Source organism: Exophiala xenobiotica (genome assembly GCF_000835505.1).
Source record: "Exophiala xenobiotica strain CBS 118157 unplaced genomic scaffold supercont1.7, whole genome shotgun sequence".
NCBI lineage: Eukaryota > Fungi > Ascomycota > Eurotiomycetes > Chaetothyriales > Herpotrichiellaceae > Exophiala > Exophiala xenobiotica.
Genome location: NW_013562488.1, coordinates 3,046,700 through 3,062,087, shown reverse-complemented (window position 1 = coordinate 3,062,087; position 15,388 = coordinate 3,046,700). Strand labels below are relative to the sequence as shown.

The window sequence follows — 15,388 nt, the reverse complement described above, 5'->3', positions numbered from 1 at the left end:
AAGCAGGCCCACGACCAAACCTTTCGTCAATTGCAAAAAATCCACAACAGAGGACAGTGGGACGCTTATCGCGCCTGTGGCGGACGAACCAAGAACGTGCCAGCTCTGCCAGCTCAACTGCCGCTCCTGGCAAGACTTTTGTGGTGCCTTTGTTTCTTGCTACCTCGAGATCTTCAGCCCGAAACAATTTGTTCACGCAGGGCGCATTGCCTACGACTTCTAGGACACGGACTTCAACGCGTTCAATCATTGACAACATGACGTCTCGACCTGGAAATATGCCACCGCTATCGGTGCGTCGCCACGACCAAGACGAGGTTTCCGACATGTATGCTGGAAGTTTCACCGGAAGTCGATCCATGACCCGAGGGCAGGCTCCTGGGTCAGTTCTCACTGCTCCTGACGTGGAAGATGTCAGGTCGACGTCGAGCAGTTCAGGGACGCGTCCAGCACGGAGTGGCAGCAGCCATAGCAACCATTCTTCGGGGCGAAGCGGCAGTCGTAGCACCACCTCTTCTAGGAGTGGCAGCCGGAGCACCCATTCCTCCGGCCGCGGCGGTCAGCGACGCGTGACTAGGTCGAAGAGGTCGTATCGCGACCCCAGAATCAGCGCAAAGGCGAGGATCAGTTTCGCCTTCGGCATTACCCTAGTCATTGCGATCATCATCTGTGAGTTGAGCTCGCTCACATCATGTGTCAATAGCTGACGATCACAGACTTGGTATTGGTCTTCACGGGAACTGCCAGAGGCATAATGTTCCACGTGCTATCGATACTCCTGATTCTGACATTGGCTGGAGTCTTCTTCCATCAGCTCGTCAGCATGCTTATGCTGAGACGACGTCCCGTCAAGCCTCGATATAGGGCGGCGCACAGTTCTAGGCATCAACATGCACGACGGCAGGCCAGAGAAGCTGCTCCTATCACGGACGAGTTGCCTCCTGAAAAGCCCATCCAAATTCACATGGCGTCCGATGACGGCTTGGGTCCGGACCTCGAAGCAGGGGAACATCCAGCCGTACGAAAACCACCTCCAACATACGGTAACACTCGCACAAGCATGGTAAGTCATCCGGTGTGTGTGGAATCTCATTAGTGATGTATGCTGAAATGAATTTCGCAGAGGATCAATCCAGATTTCGTCTATGCAAAGCAGGTAGTGCCCTCACCTGTAACACCGACCTACGATTGAAGCCATGACACATCTTCAACACACAGTGGGCTACCGACCTCCAAGTTATTTGTCGGAAAGTGGAGCGAGTGAAATCGTCGCGAGTCAGGCTCGAGACGTCGACGCAGCACTTGAAAATATTCACCCTCTGGAGCGAGAACGCATGAGGATATTGGCAGCAGACGCGCTAGAGGGTCGTGGCTGATGGGGGTTGCAAGAGCACAATGTCGACGAGCATACAATGTAGGCAATAATTGTAGTAGTAGGAAATGATTTGCTTCATCACTGAAATTGTATTCAGGACTATCAACCTAATTTAGGTGTCCATGTCATTTGGGGTAGCGCATGCTTTCCTCCACATTGATTTATGTCCTATCAAACTCCTGTTCATCGTGTGTCATGCCCATGAGATGATTGATCCTCTAGTGCTTGGCAGCCTCCTTGTGAACATCGGCCTTGCGGTCGTGAGTCTGCTCATCGAACTTGTCGGAGATGGCATCGCCAGCGGCCTGGGCGCGGGTGCTGAGGTTGGCATCGCTGTCCTTGGCGACGTTCTTGTTGGCCTCCTTGGAAGCAGTGGCACCGGCGCCAGAAATGGACTCGGAAACGTAGTTTGCGGCGTTCCTGGAACAAGTCAGCTATGGTATGTCGTGAAAGAGGAGAGTGACGGGAGCATACTTGATGGTATCCATTGTGAAGGCTTGTGTATGTTGACTTGAAGTCTTGATTGATTTGATTGATTGATTGATCTTTGGTTTGAGAAGATGTCTGGCTTGATTGTGCTGGAAGGAGAGGAAGATGTTTCTTGCAAGGGATTTCTGGGATTTATATACACAAACGGTTCTCATGCAGGGGGGCAACCAGTGAACGACCCCTCGTCAGCTGGGCAAATGCATCTCGAACAAACAACGACGTCATCGAGGAGTATGACGTAGTCTGGCCAATCAAAACCATTGGTTATGAAGTTACTAGTCCCTACGAGGAATCGGTGGCTTGGCAAGATCGGGAGTCCCTTAAAAGCCACACTGACCAGTGACTGACCCAATCGATTCACTTCTGTCGCTGTCGCTCTGACAGAGCTCTACCTGGTACTCACCCACCAGTAAACCCACCACTGTCGTCAGCTTGGCTTTTTGCCTTTGTTTGATTTTCCAGCCTCTGCTTTCGGTCAGCCACAAAATTGCTCAGAGATCGGAGGCGTCCATCTAACTTAGGCCACGTGTGCCTGATCGTCGAATCTCCTGGCATCAGGTGGGCATCTTTGGAAAACATGCTCTTCACATGCAGCGCCCCCTGAATGGCGTCATTCGAGTACTGTGCACTGGCCGCCACAGGCACGAACACAGTGGTTGATGAAAGACGCCCAGACCATTTGACCTTATGGGAGTTCGCTGTAAAGGTGATCGATCGACCATCAAAGCATCCGTGACATCCCCAGGGCAAATGGAGGTGCTCGACCCAGGTATCCAAGCTTAAGTGATGCCCTGTGCATTGTACATATTCAGGACGTTTTGGTTTGCTTGTTGTCTTGCCAGTTGCCGAAGAGAACAAAGGCTGGATCTGAATGGGGAGATGGTGGATCTAGGAGTTCACCTAACCACGTGACCAGGTGGGTGACGATCTATGGTAGACTGCTTCTACATATTCATTTCAGTCGGGACGGTACAGTCGTGAGCATTGTTAAGGCAATCACGCATCGCATTGGTGTACGTGCCCCCACCGTGCAGCTCGATTGACCGTTGTCTAACGTTAGGTACGGAGTATAGGCACTCAGCGACGCCGCTGACGATAACCCCACCCGTTGTTTTGATATCTACAGGATCGAGCTGAGTAACACAACTCCCACCACCGACTTTGCACATACTGTTATACAAGAACATGTACCGGTACTCATGCCATGTATGAGCAATGGCTTCGCTTCAGCTCGTCGATCCTGGAGGCCGCCGAACTAACACCGATAAAGGATGATCCGGGTTGCGAATCCCCGCTTCTAGCGTTCGCGAGCTTTGGCTGAGGGAATATTATTGTCTCAGCTCGTCGACGTTATTTTTTGCCAACGCAACGACGCCTCTGCACCCTGTCATTGCTGTCGTTGACTGCTCCGATTTTTCGGAACAGCAGGGATGGGTCAATATCACAAGCCGTCTATACGGAAGTGCGCGCACAGCCAACATGATCGCAGTTGAGCACTCCGAACTCCAAAACGTTGCCATCCACATCCCCGCGTAATCGCAACTAGCCCGAGATGCATATGCATGAACAGCATATCCGGGGCAGTCTAGCCTTCGAAGTGCGGCCCACGATCCTCCATGCAATGTTTTCATTTGCTCCGCCGCCACACGAAAGCGAACGTAACCTGAATTGATCTTATCACGAGATATTTCCATAAATGGCCTCCGAGAAAAATTTCCCTCGTTGCATGATAACCGAAGCAATCACAAGCTGATGCCCGATCCGTGTCGGGCAACTCTTATCTTCTTTACGGACGGCTGATACGAGATGGTAGGTCTTGCGGCGAATTGTTTCGCCCGGACAAGGGACACCCCAGGGATGGAAGCCAGGGGATTGTGCAACATACGGTCTAGTATATCTCTGTCGTCTGTCACTTCAACGAAGCCTTCCACTTTTCTAGCACTGCCTGACCCAAAACCCCTACTTACCTATTGCTCATCGAGAGTCGTTCAAAAGTACTTCAACAGAAAATGTTATAGCCCGAGAAGCTGTCGTCTCACGTCAGGCCAAGGAGATATTCGAATACGATCTCGTCTCATGCTCACGAACGCCAACATCGCTGACTGACCAAGACCAGCATTCTGAATAAGCTTTCTTGTCATCGCCGACGACTTAAGAGCAATTGGCATCCTCACCAAACCACAATCCAACATTAGCCTTGCTCAAAATGAAACCCAGCCCTACCGTCACAACCATCGAAATCCAAATGGAATGTCAAGGCATATCATGCTGGGACTTTGCCTACCCAACCGGCAAATGCAGCCTCCCATCTAAGAAAGACTGCCCTTTCACCAAGTCCGGTTCCAAGTCGCGCAAGTCCAAGTCGAAAGACCAGTCTCGACCAGAGTCGTCGAATGCCACACTCAGCTTCCGGAACAAAGCCAGACGCGAGTCGCAGACCATCGAAGCGAGGACGTACCTGGTGTCCTGTCCGAACCCATCATCCGTCATAAACCCGCACACATACACGACCATCTCAACACTACTGCTGCAACCACGTACCCAACTCGTGCTTCTTGTGCCACAATCGCATATCGTGTGCAGTCGTGTATGTGAGATATCGCGACTCCCTCGCTCCGGCGGGAGTTGTATCCAAGTCCTCCCCGTCCCGGAGGTCGTTGCGATGACTTACACAACAACGAGCGCCGAGACCGGTGCCGATAGCGATGATGATAATGTCAACACCGTGGAGAAAGCCAATGTCGCCGAGGTGGTACGAAAGATTGTCAAGTACACCAAAACCAAGAATTTCGACGGATACCTCGTCTTCGAGGAGGATCGCGCCAGTTGGCAGTTCCTCGAGCGCGTCGGCAAGGGTGTCATCGCTGCAGTGAGGAAGGGTGAGAGTCGAAAGTGATTACTTTCCTCCCTTCCTTCTCCCTTCTGTAAAGTAGGCCTATGGTTGCGGACCACTGCCTGCGGAAACGAACGAAGCGATGTCCACCAGTCTTCAGCGGCCAGCGACCCTACGTGACCACTCCCCCTCCACCATCGACTGTTACGACATACTCGGGGAAACCGTCCACAGTCCGACCGAATTGTTTACGACAACTAGAAACTTAGCGACCTTCTATCAAATAGACTCCTATACCCCGACGCTTCTCATCTACAGCTTCGGTTTCGGTTTCAGTTCCGCGCGACTCTGCTTCTTCCTCGCCTTCCAACTCCAATGCTTGCTCGGATCTCTGCGCATCTCCTTCCACACTCCGAGATCATCCTGATCCGCATACGATCCCAATCTCAACTCAATCGCGTCGACAGCCAGATCGACGTACTTCCTCGCGCCCTTCACACTGCCCACAGAGCTATACATCAGCGCAGCATGACAGTACGCCGGATCCAGATACCCATCCAGGCCTTGATCCTGGTACAGCTTGATCAGCCGCTCCGCCTGCGCGACGCTGGCTTTTGACTCGGCCGTCCAGTCGCCCAAGCTCGCCTGCAGTGCATTGAGCTCGTCAAGAGCGTCATCGCCGGATCCGCCGCGCCGACACCGCCGACAAGTACACTCGAATCCGAACGATTGGCGGAGATATCGTTGGCGTTGTGCATAGGTGTCGAGCGGGTTGGTGTACGCGATGCTGATCTCCTCATCCGGCGGGATCGGTCGGACGGCGCGGACGTAGTGCGTCAGCGTGGCCGTGTCGATGTGAAACTGAGCATTTGGCGCGCAGTCGTGGTTGATTCGCGAAGGTTCCGGGAAGGCTGCCAAGTGCTTTTGCCCGTGCAGTTGGATGGCGAACGTGTTGGCCGCGGCGATGTCTTGCATCAGGATCTCCGGGTTGCCGTGGACAGTGGTGAGGTTGAGGTACGCTTCTCGCGTCGACGCAGGCAGCTGGTGGATTGCGACCTGGAGGTACCTTTCCCGCTCGGCTGGCGAGAGGAGGTTCTCGGAATACGCGACCAGGACGGGCGTGGTTGCTACGATCACATCGCCACGTCGGAGAGGGCGTTTCGCGAACATGCCGATGCCCTTGTTCGAGATGGGCTGAGTGTACCACGCCCCTGAATCAGTATTGAGGAGAGGAGAGAGAACGTCCCTATCGTTGAAGGGCGGTAAAGTGGTGGTCTGCTCGGCGATCTGGGTTGTGGTGAATATGGAGATTCCTCGTCCGTTGGCGAATGTTGCATTTGTGTACACGCACAGTTCGCTGCCGACCGACGGGAGTGTCTGGGTGCAGACTGGCTTGAACGACCACGGTGCGTATCTGCTGGTCTCGTCCGCGTCGGTATTGAGGTTGAGTTCGACGGACTGGAAAAGTTGTTGGAAGTCAATTTGGTAGAGGCTGTCCTCCACGCCTATTGTGGACGCAATGATAAACATGAAGCAAGTCCAGACAGCGGACATCGTCGTTCGAATCAACCCCATTTTCAGATCAGCAGGGCTGAGAAGGGGCGTGCGCTGCAATAGGATCTTGACGGAGCGAACCCTCTTTCGACTTTCAGCCTCGGCCGCCCTCACCGCCGGTCATCTTGTATGCTAACTCTCATATGGATCTGGGAGAGAGTACGGTGTAATCAACAAGGACGACCATCCTCACAGAATAAACCGTCCTAGGTTCCTAGGTCGAGAGATCATCGTGTCCAAGAAATTCCAAGAAAGACCAAGACAAACCGTTCCACCTGTCAAAGCCGAAACCAGGGCACGCCAAGGGGAGAAGTCCTCGGCTCCAGACACTACGGATTCGAAGAGACTCTTTTGATTCATTCACCAGCATGGATCTCGCCTGTGGAAAGGACTGCGTGCTTTTCATGTTACAGACACAGAAGACCATACCTGACTGTCATCAGTCAGTCACACGATCCAAATCATAAGCTGGAGGCCCTTTCATTTCACCCTCGTTACTAGTATTGAACGCCTTCTCGACGTCGTCCGCGAATTCCTTCAACGTGTTATACCGCCACGCATACCCGACCAACCCCTTCTCCAATGCCATCTTGCTTTCGGCCTCTTTGCCCCATCTCGGCCCATCGCCAATCAACCACACACTACTCAAGCCCAGTCTCTTCGCCGGTGCCTGATCATGCCCGAGACTCTGCGCGACGTGGAGGATTTCGTCCTTCTCGACGCTCCCGCCCCCACCGTTGGAAGTGCCACTGGTAGTGCTGGTGCTAGTGCAGTATCCGATCAATGTCTCCAACTTGATCTCGTCCGCGCGTGCCGCATCGTCGCCGAGATCTTCGGCCGTGAACACTTTCCACCAATCGACCTCGCCGAGCCTGCTTGCCGGTGACGACGACGTGATGGACCACGCGTACCTGTCGATGTTGGACAAAGCAACGAGTCTGTAGTGCTTGCTTAGTGACCTGAGAGCCTCCAGAGTGCCGGGAAACGTAGGCCAGCTTGATATGACGGCCTCGCTTCCAAACGCAACGGCTTCCTCCTCGCTGCTGTCGACCTGGAGCTCTTGCGCCACGCGTCTCCAGATCTCGGCGAGGATCTCGTCGAATCTCTTCGCGGGCTTTTCGAGCTTGATGGCGTCTTCTTGTCGTTGGAACAGTTTCAGAAACTCAACGGACCCTTTCGTAGCGGAGTCGGGGGTCGTCGTTGATAACGGTGTTGAGTCGAGATAGGGCGACGACGGGGACAGGCGCGATAGCAGGGGTTGGAAGGAATTTAAAATCTGACCTTTATATTCAACGAGGCTGCCGTAGACGTCGAATGACAAGACTCTGTAGTGCGTGAGCGGGAGTGGGGGACGAGTTGGTTCGGGCATGGGAAGCGCCATGCTGCTGTTGCTGTTACGGCTGAATGCGAGTGAACGAATCGTAGGATTGCCCACACACGATGGCTACAGATGGACTGGTGATTTGCGGATGTAGCTGTCAAGAGTCGAGGTACAAGTTTCCGGACAATAGATAGACTCATCTGTGAGGATTATGAAAGGTCTGTGATGGTCACGATGGTTAAACCAATCATTGGCCAAGTATCGGACTTTTGTTCTTGCAAACCGAGGCACTGCTGGGGGAACACAAGGACTACTATCCATTACTACCTAGTATGTATACTGAATGCACATAGCCCTTGAAGTCCTAAACGCTCGGCGTAGCTACTTAGGTAGTAAAAGAAGACGAGCCGTGTGTTCAAATCGATTCGTTAATCAAGGTATTCAATCAAGGAACCATGTCATCGCTCAAATCTTTGGACCATTCCGTACTTTCAGGGTATTGAGAGCCTCACACCTTTGTTGAGCCTCTGACTTCTTCGCACTGGCGCGCCATCCTTCTGCTTTTTGTCTGTTTCCTCCCCTTGTCGTTCGAGTTGCTTCTCGATCTTCTTCACTGCTGCAGCCACCTTTCCATCTGCCTTCTGCCTAGACTCTCCCTCTCCAACGCCGCCGTGATCTTCGGCAGACGCTTTCTTGGCCTGTTCTACCAATTTGCCAACAGAGGCGGTAGGTTTCCGAGTAATATTCCTACTCTTTGGATTGCCCTTTGCTTTCGACCCAGTGACAGATCTCTTCTCAACCTTGCCACCCTGGACGGTGGACTTCCTCCTCTCGCCACGTTTCGGTGGCTTCAAGAGTCCGCTGTCATCTGGGATCGGCGGGATACATGGCTTGTCTGGTGAAGTGGATCTTCTTGTATTCGATTGTTGTATCGCAGGAGGAGGAACAGACATCTCCCTTCCAGTGAAACTTGGCTCATAGTCATCTACAATGTCTGGCATCTCGACATCTGCCTCATGACGGGAGAGGGAGAAGGGAGAGGGTGTGCCGGACCTATCCTCATAAGCTGGAGTACATTCTCGTTTCCAATTCGGGGCAGGAAAATCCGGCTCGACACTCTGTCGGATATAGTCTTGGATAACTTCGTAGCCATAGGGTGTCGGATCCCTGCCATCGGGACGTGGGCGCGGTGTGTCAGGTCGACTGGGTGGTATGCTATGGCCAGCATGATTCGATATTGTCGGCGTGGCGGCCCGAGATTGACTCTGTGAAAAGTACATAATGTGTGATAGCTTGAGGCGTGACTCGTAATCGTCCCTGCCGGAGCGTGCAGTCACATCATTGCCTGTTGCTAGCTGGTGAACGCTATTTACTTTGTACTGGGGGTAAATCGCCGGAACGAGAGGACCATTTCCTACCTCATAGCCGTATAAATGGTTGTTTAGTGTGTCTTGAACTGATTGGTCAGGGAAGTCGTGGTTGCCGCTCCTCCCTCTTATAGTGCTGTATCCTCCGTCATCGATGTTGTTCAGTGCCATTGTGGAATTCTCCATTCTGTTGTTTAAGGTCTTCTCTGTGCTTTGGGTACCTTCTAATGTTACCTTCGTGGTCTCTCTTGTAGTACGCGTATCATCGCAATGCACAGGAGCTTGGAAAGCAGCTTCGGCTAGCTCTGAGGATTCTCTGATAGACGTAATGCTTCCATGAGCAGCAGTAAAAGAGTCTGGAGTTGGCCTTAACATGTCATTCGTATCGCAAATTCTGTTGCCGGTTGAGTCATTACGATGTACTGGAAGATCCGTTGCAGGGACGGATTCGACGCTATCGGCCTCTTGCTTGACCTTGAACTTAGCCGAGTCATCAGCTCCGTCCATAAGCCTGGCATCGTCGAACGAAAGATGCCCTGTTTGCAAAGAGGAAGATGGAGGTAAAGGTTCGCGGTCGACCCGCGAGCTCTCTACGAACTCAAGTGGCGCATCTAGGGCGGATATCTCGTTGTGGAGGTTTCCAGGCTCATCAAACAGAGAGTCAATGTCATCAGGTCTCATCTGGCGAGCTGCGTCTGGCAAGAGCCCAGGACCAAGTGTGCTTGAGCTGTGACCTTCAGGATGCGATATTAGCTGTAGGCCGGATATGAAGTCAAAGCTGGCAGGCGGCCCCGTTCCTTTCAGAGTCGTGGAGCTGACCTTGGCTTCTTGACAAGGGTCTGGATCCTTAGCCCCGTGGTGCTCGTGAATACTCTTGCTTGCGACATCTCGGGCTTCCGATAATATTGGCGAATCCGGCAATGCTACCTTGTGCATAACTCGATCCACAGGCGGATGTGGACTCATTTCCTCGTCTCGTGATAGCAATCCAGGGATATAATCCTGCGAGCTGAGGGAATATGCTGGCGAGTGTGATGATTCCAGTGCTCGATAGGGAGGCAATCTTTGGCTGTGATCCAGCGGATGTCCGGAATAGACTGGCGATTTCGACAAACCCATCTCCCGAAATGATGGCGAGCTTGAGGAATAGTCTGGCAATTGAGTGTGATAACTTGTAGACTCTGCGGAGCACACTGCTTGCTCTTTCGGGGATGTTGGGGCATAAGATGGCGCAGCGCCAGTATCTTGATTGTCTCCATCCTCAGATGCAGTCATTCGCCGTACGTCCTGCTCGTCATGCTCCAGATCATAGCGCGGTGTTTGGGGATGCTCTTCGAGCCAGTGCGAGGGCATCTTGACTTGATCTGTACGCCGTTGCTGCGCGTCTGGTCTGTTTCGACGGGTGTTCTCGTGGCCATCCAAAGACGGGTCGTCCGCTTGCATACAGTCTTCGGCCGCAGAGTTGGCCCATTCAGGGTGCGGTATTGCAGGGTCCGAAGAAAGGAACATGACGGGATGACTCAAAACATGAACTTACAGCGACTTGTGGCATCAGGACAAAAGGAGATATCGTCAGGAGCATTTACTGCGTCCATACTTTCAACGGCGGGCAGGAATGTGATCTAAGATTAGCAACAACACTTTGCATACCGGGGGGAAAAGCTGTTGCTAGGGACAAAATACTCGGTCCTGATAGTACAAACACAACCTGCTCGACTGAGACGAGGTTCGAGGTCAAGTGGACGGAGCTTGAAGAGTTGGGCGCTGAATTAGGTCAACAAATGTTTACTCCTACCGTAACCGTTTGCAATGATACCCCGGACGGGAAAGATTCGTAGAACTATCCGATACAAGACATTCTGGAGGACAGGTCCGGATTTTGGGAAGACCTGCAGACGGAATGTTGTCGCGGTTTGAAGGACGCCGATGTATTCGCGGCAACGTTTTGGTATTGATAAGTTGATGGTCCAGCGTGTCGTCGAAGTGTGGGCGTCTCTTCGCCAGCTGCAGTCCATTGATGTCAGGAGCTCTGGATTGCTTTGGAAGTGAACAACGAGGCGATGGTAGAAGCAGTGGAACTACTAACTTAGGAGGCAAAGCTTCGTCCATCTTTACCAAAGCCAAAATCCAGTCACGACCCCTATTAATTTAGTGGGTGCCGAGGTGCATGGATTGCCTTAAGTTAGGCTAACTGGGCTAGTGATAGGCTCACTAACTTAGGCGTCCTCCCACCAGTAACTCCTTATCATTTCCCTACTGGCCAACGAATTTGACTTGGGCACCGTCACACACCATCATGCACCATCATGCACCATCATGCACCTCAGGGTAAGCCACGCTCGTGTAATTACAGTAACGACACAGCCTCACCAGTCGGGCTTTTCGACATTGTTTCTCATGAGTCCACAGCCTCAAAATGATTCCTCTGGAAGCAGCTGTAGATATCCTCCTCTCCTTGAAGCATCATAGCATTGAAATCTGTATGCAGAGATCCTGCGACGTACAACGTTGAGATGCAATGTCGGGCATCGAAATCCTTGGGATTGCCGCCAGTGTAATCCAGATTGCCGAGCTCGGCGCTCGCCTCTCGGTCAAGCTATTCGTGTTCTCACGAAAAATCAAAAGCGCGGACAAGTCTATTGACAGCATCTCTCAAGACATCGCAGCAACTGGTGCCGTTCTGCAACAGCTTGGCAGCGAGCTCTCCAAAGACGAGAACGCTGAGTTGTGCTCGAATGAAGCGTTGGCCACCACCAGAAACTTGGTTGACAGTTGCATGAGCGTATTCAAAGATCTCGAATCTTCGCTTGATGGTCGATTTTCCAGCTCCAACTCTGTAGTGGCAGGATGGAAGCAAAGACTGAAGTTTCCGTTCTTGGAGGCACAGATCGAAGTGCTGCGCTCGAATTTGGAAAGACTGAAAAGCTCATTGCTGGTTATGCTCAACGTGCTCATATTCGCAGCACAAGTACGAAGGTGAGTGACCATTGCATATGATTCGAGAAGCACCGACCAATCATGCCTTTGGTGTAGTCATCGAGATATCGACGTCCTCAAAGATCACAGATCGCTGGTCGAGACCTTGATTGAAGAGAAGAATGCTTCCGAGAAGAGGTATCAACAAGCTCAAAAACACATCACTTGGATTTCTGCTCCTTCATCACAGGAGGAGACGAAGGCAGAGGCTCCGATGGACCGTCCAAGTGAGGGTGGATCGAGAGAGTGGGAATCCGCTTCCATCTTTACGGTGAATACAATCGCCCTTCCGAACCACGAACCGGCGATGACGACCAGCCAAACGATGCCTCCATTTTCCAAAACGTCCTCTTTGCCTGCAGGATTGAAATACCGCATGGAAGAGGTTCAGCACCATGGGGTGGCGGTCCGGAGTCTGCTTGCGGAAGTGGACGCTTTCAATCGTCAAATAAGTCATGAGTTTCGCGACAAGCTACAGAATGGAATCCTGGCAGCGCACTGGGAACAGTGGGCGCCTTTCCGACAAGTATATGGCGACCAAGCGCTGTTAGATGCAATCTCTGAATACCCAGAAGTGGTACGTGTCATGCATGATGCTTTGTCTTAGGCTGAGTGGAGAATCCCGCAGTCAACATAGCACACTTGAGCATAGGCTGACTTTGCTGGTACCAGATTCGCTATTGGGTGTCTAGGCTAGAAAGAGAGACTGCCAATCTGGGGACGGACAGCCGTGTGGTTATGCCCAACAAAAGGATTGGGAACAGTGCTCAAAAGCCAGATCAAGCGAATTCCTTAGTCTCTCAGAGGCAGCATTCTCATCTTGGAGCTGGTCAGAGCGGGAACCATGTGCTCCAAGACTACCAAATGCAGTTGTGGGCGCTTGAGAAGCAGAACAAGGAGAGGCTGATGATGACGAGACAAGAACAAGACAACGCTATCGACCGAAATCGCGCAGGTCCTGCTCACGATCCCTCGGCCCTGGGACACCCTCCCAGTCATTCCGAGACTGAGGGACATGCTACGCCCTTTATTGAGAGCAAAAACAAAGCCGAACCAAAAGCAGAGAAATTCGATCTCAACTCCAGCACTTTAGAGAACAGCGACGTGCTGGACCACTTTGACTTTGACAGTTTCCTGAACACGACGGACCACGACACCATCGATTTCGACGGTGCCATTGGTGTAGGTGGAGATATTGGGCTAGATCCCGGCGACTGGTTTATTGGTCACGAGCAAGGACTGCCCCCCGTTATCGAGCCTGGTCAATCTATGAAGGACCAAACACGAGCGGTAGACAGTACATTCGAGCCAAGAGAAGAGTCTGTGGTCATGGGTACGATCATTTGCCGTCTCCTCAGCAGCATTCTCCTGCCGGGAAGCCCCCGGGGTTCAAAATCTGCTGTGCTGACGATTGACAGCTCTCAATAAGCAACAGAAGACGTCTCTCGCAGATTTCATGCAAGACAAAGGTTCGTTTCACTGGGAGATCGGCCTAGATCGGAGATTCGCTGACTTGTCGCAGAAGATCCATGGACAAGTGGTCACTACCTCAGCCACGTCGACGATGGGGAGCCAGTCGATTCTTCCAACATAATCGGTACTGAAAGCATCGAACACGATTCCTTGTATGCTGAGGCTGGGGGACTGGACAGCATTGACCTGTCGATGTGCTCGAGCCGATATGAAGTGTCATTCCTGAAAACAACCGACAGCGTCACAGCTTCGCAATTAATCAATGGCATTGGGGCTGCATCAGCGAACCAGTTTCTTCCGCTGACGGCACCAGCAGATCGCCGCCATACAAGGACGACACAGACGCGTCAACCGGATCTCAGCACGCCACGTATAGATGCGTCGGAAGTAGTAGGACATCCCTCCAATTTTGATGATTACATTGCACGCTGGACCAGGCTTTCTGACAACGAGAATGCCGATACGGCGATTTGACTATGCACGCCCAGCTGGTGATGCTTTGAATCTCGAAACGAATGATATGTCTTCAAACGATCTTGCTGTCTCGCTTTAGGCAAATGCGATACCTTTCGAAGATGACTTAGCATGGCAGTACCCAAATCTTGGCTAGGAAGAATCATACCTCCATCTGTGAGCACAGACTGGCCCGTAATGTTTCTCGCTTTCGGACTCACAAGGAAGCTGACAAGATTTGCGATATCCTCGGGTTCCTGAACATGTGAGAACCCCCCGAAAACTTGGAGCAAGGCAATATAAGCGTACCGAATGTCGTTTCAGGGCAGTTCGGGTATTCACCGAGTTATTGAATGCTTCCTCAGGTGTTACTCCAGTATGCTCAGAGACACTCTGCGCGATCTTGTCCCACATCTGCCAGCATGTCAGGATCAATGTCACGGCCAGGGAGTCTTGCTCACGTCTGTAGGAACAGGTCCTGGACAATATGCTGCAGGGTATTTCGTCAATTCACATGTTCACATCGCAAGCCTTCTACAATGGACTTGGCTCACCGTTGACCTGCAGATACTTCAGCACCGTTATCCAGCTAAAGGAGTTGACTTACGTTGATGTTGTGCTGCCCTAACTCCATCGCAGTGGCTTGGGTGAGACCACGTACAGCCCACTTGCTCGTTCCATACGCAATGACGCCTCCCCCGGACTGCATAATGTTCGTTAGGTACTGTCACTCGCGGGTATCTGCACGCACGCACCGGCCGATGACCCGCTGTTGAACAGGCACCAACAATCTTGCCTCCTTTACCTTGCTTGATCATTTGCTTCGCTGCCTCGCATCAGTTGAGTACTCGCAGGATCCACGCGCCGTGTAACTTACCGGCTTCACGATAGCAAAGCATGACGCCTCGGACATTGACCTTTGCAGGAATTCAGAACAAAGGGTCCATGGTGAAGGAACCTTGTACATACCGCCATCACTTTATCCCACTCGTCAACGCTGACCTCAAACAGAGATTTGGCCACTAGGATTCCTGCATTGGCCACCATAACCTGCTTGCTGTGAGTCTTCCTCCAACGCTCATCCAAGGACATGACTTACATTTAGCTCGCCAAATTCCTTGACAACCGCTGCCACCATCTCTTGCACTTCACTTTCTTGAGTGACATCTGCTATAACACATGTCGCCCTTCGCCCTAGCACGTCATGAGCGTCCCCATCCCGAAAGAATTCTTCGCTCAATTTAGCAAGAAGATACCTTTCTTTTCGACCTCCTTTCGCACATTCTCCAAATCTGCTGACTGCGCCTGAATGTCATTGAGCTAGACAAGACAGACGTTAGCACTCCCTAGTCTATGTGACTCTGATATACTTGCGCCAACATCCATTCCATCCTCAGCCAGTTGCAACGCAATTGCACGGCCAATACCTCTCGAGGCTCCTGTCACGATAGCGATCGTCATGTTGAAGATGATCTTCCCTCTTCTGCAAAAGAAACTCAATTCCTTACTGCAAGAGCAACATCCGAAGATGCGGTCGCTATTTTATT

At 52.1% G+C, this 15,388-nt stretch overlaps 8 protein-coding genes across 9 annotated transcripts; 3 read left to right on the top strand and 5 right to left on the bottom strand.

The window, feature by feature from the left end:
- Positions 1-257: 257 nt before the first annotated feature.
- Positions 258-1,192, top strand: PV05_11840 (uncharacterized protein; the record flags this gene model as incomplete). The annotated part of the gene is made up of 3 exons (XM_013455362.1): positions 258-669; positions 717-1,063; positions 1,124-1,192. 3 exons carry the CDS (start codon positions 258-260, stop codon positions 1,190-1,192), a joined length of 828 nt encoding a protein of 275 aa, XP_013310816.1.
- A 252-nt stretch (positions 1,193-1,444) lies between these two features.
- PV05_11839 (uncharacterized protein) lies at positions 1,445-2,007 on the bottom strand. Its single transcript, XM_013455361.1, has 2 exons — positions 1,850-2,007; positions 1,445-1,795 (listed from the first exon to the last, which is right to left on the bottom strand). Exons 1-2 carry the CDS (start codon positions 1,861-1,863, stop codon positions 1,594-1,596), a joined length of 216 nt encoding a protein of 71 aa, XP_013310815.1. The 5' UTR covers positions 1,864-2,007; the 3' UTR covers positions 1,445-1,593.
- Positions 2,008-3,110: 1,103 nt separating this feature from the next.
- Positions 3,111-7,499, top strand: PV05_11837 (uncharacterized protein). The gene has a single exon (XM_013455359.1). It carries the CDS (start codon positions 4,071-4,073, stop codon positions 4,758-4,760), a length of 690 nt encoding a protein of 229 aa, XP_013310813.1. The 5' UTR covers positions 3,111-4,070; the 3' UTR covers positions 4,761-7,499.
- PV05_11838 (uncharacterized protein) lies at positions 4,950-6,251 on the bottom strand (the record flags this gene model as incomplete). The annotated part of the gene is made up of 1 exon (XM_013455360.1): positions 4,950-6,251. The coding sequence occupies one exon, from the start codon at positions 6,249-6,251 to the stop codon at positions 5,010-5,012; it is 1,242 nt and encodes a 413-aa protein (XP_013310814.1). The 3' UTR covers positions 4,950-5,009.
- Positions 6,615-7,752, bottom strand: PV05_11836 (uncharacterized protein). The gene has a single exon (XM_013455358.1). It carries the CDS (start codon positions 7,630-7,632, stop codon positions 6,691-6,693), a length of 942 nt encoding a protein of 313 aa, XP_013310812.1. The 5' UTR covers positions 7,633-7,752; the 3' UTR covers positions 6,615-6,690.
- Positions 7,753-8,063: 311 nt separating this feature from the next.
- PV05_11835 (uncharacterized protein) lies at positions 8,064-10,448 on the bottom strand (the record flags this gene model as incomplete). Its single annotated transcript, XM_013455357.1, has 1 exon — positions 8,064-10,448. The coding sequence occupies one exon, from the start codon at positions 10,446-10,448 to the stop codon at positions 8,064-8,066; it is 2,385 nt and encodes a 794-aa protein (XP_013310811.1).
- Positions 10,449-11,331: 883 nt separating this feature from the next.
- On the top strand, positions 11,332-14,299 carry PV05_11834. 2 transcript variants are annotated; one of them, XM_013455356.1, is made up of 5 exons: positions 11,332-11,915; positions 11,973-12,492; positions 12,588-13,248; positions 13,334-13,384; positions 13,438-14,299. In XM_013455356.1, exons 1-5 carry the CDS (start codon positions 11,458-11,460, stop codon positions 13,860-13,862), a joined length of 2,115 nt encoding a protein of 704 aa, XP_013310810.1. In that variant the 5' UTR covers positions 11,332-11,457; the 3' UTR covers positions 13,863-14,299. The 2 variants fall into 2 exon arrangements, with proteins under 2 accessions (XP_013310810.1, XP_013310809.1); XM_013455355.1 differs by having other exon boundaries at positions 12,588-13,384.
- PV05_11833 (uncharacterized protein) lies at positions 13,935-15,302 on the bottom strand (the record flags this gene model as incomplete). Its single annotated transcript, XM_013455354.1, has 12 exons — positions 13,935-13,954; positions 14,011-14,098; positions 14,151-14,255; positions 14,303-14,331; positions 14,396-14,402; positions 14,449-14,544; positions 14,597-14,667; positions 14,719-14,758; positions 14,811-14,891; positions 14,941-15,035; positions 15,098-15,161; positions 15,222-15,302. 12 exons carry the CDS (start codon positions 15,300-15,302, stop codon positions 13,938-13,940), a joined length of 774 nt encoding a protein of 257 aa, XP_013310808.1. The 3' UTR covers positions 13,935-13,937.
- Between the last annotated feature and the right edge of the window lie 86 nt (positions 15,303-15,388).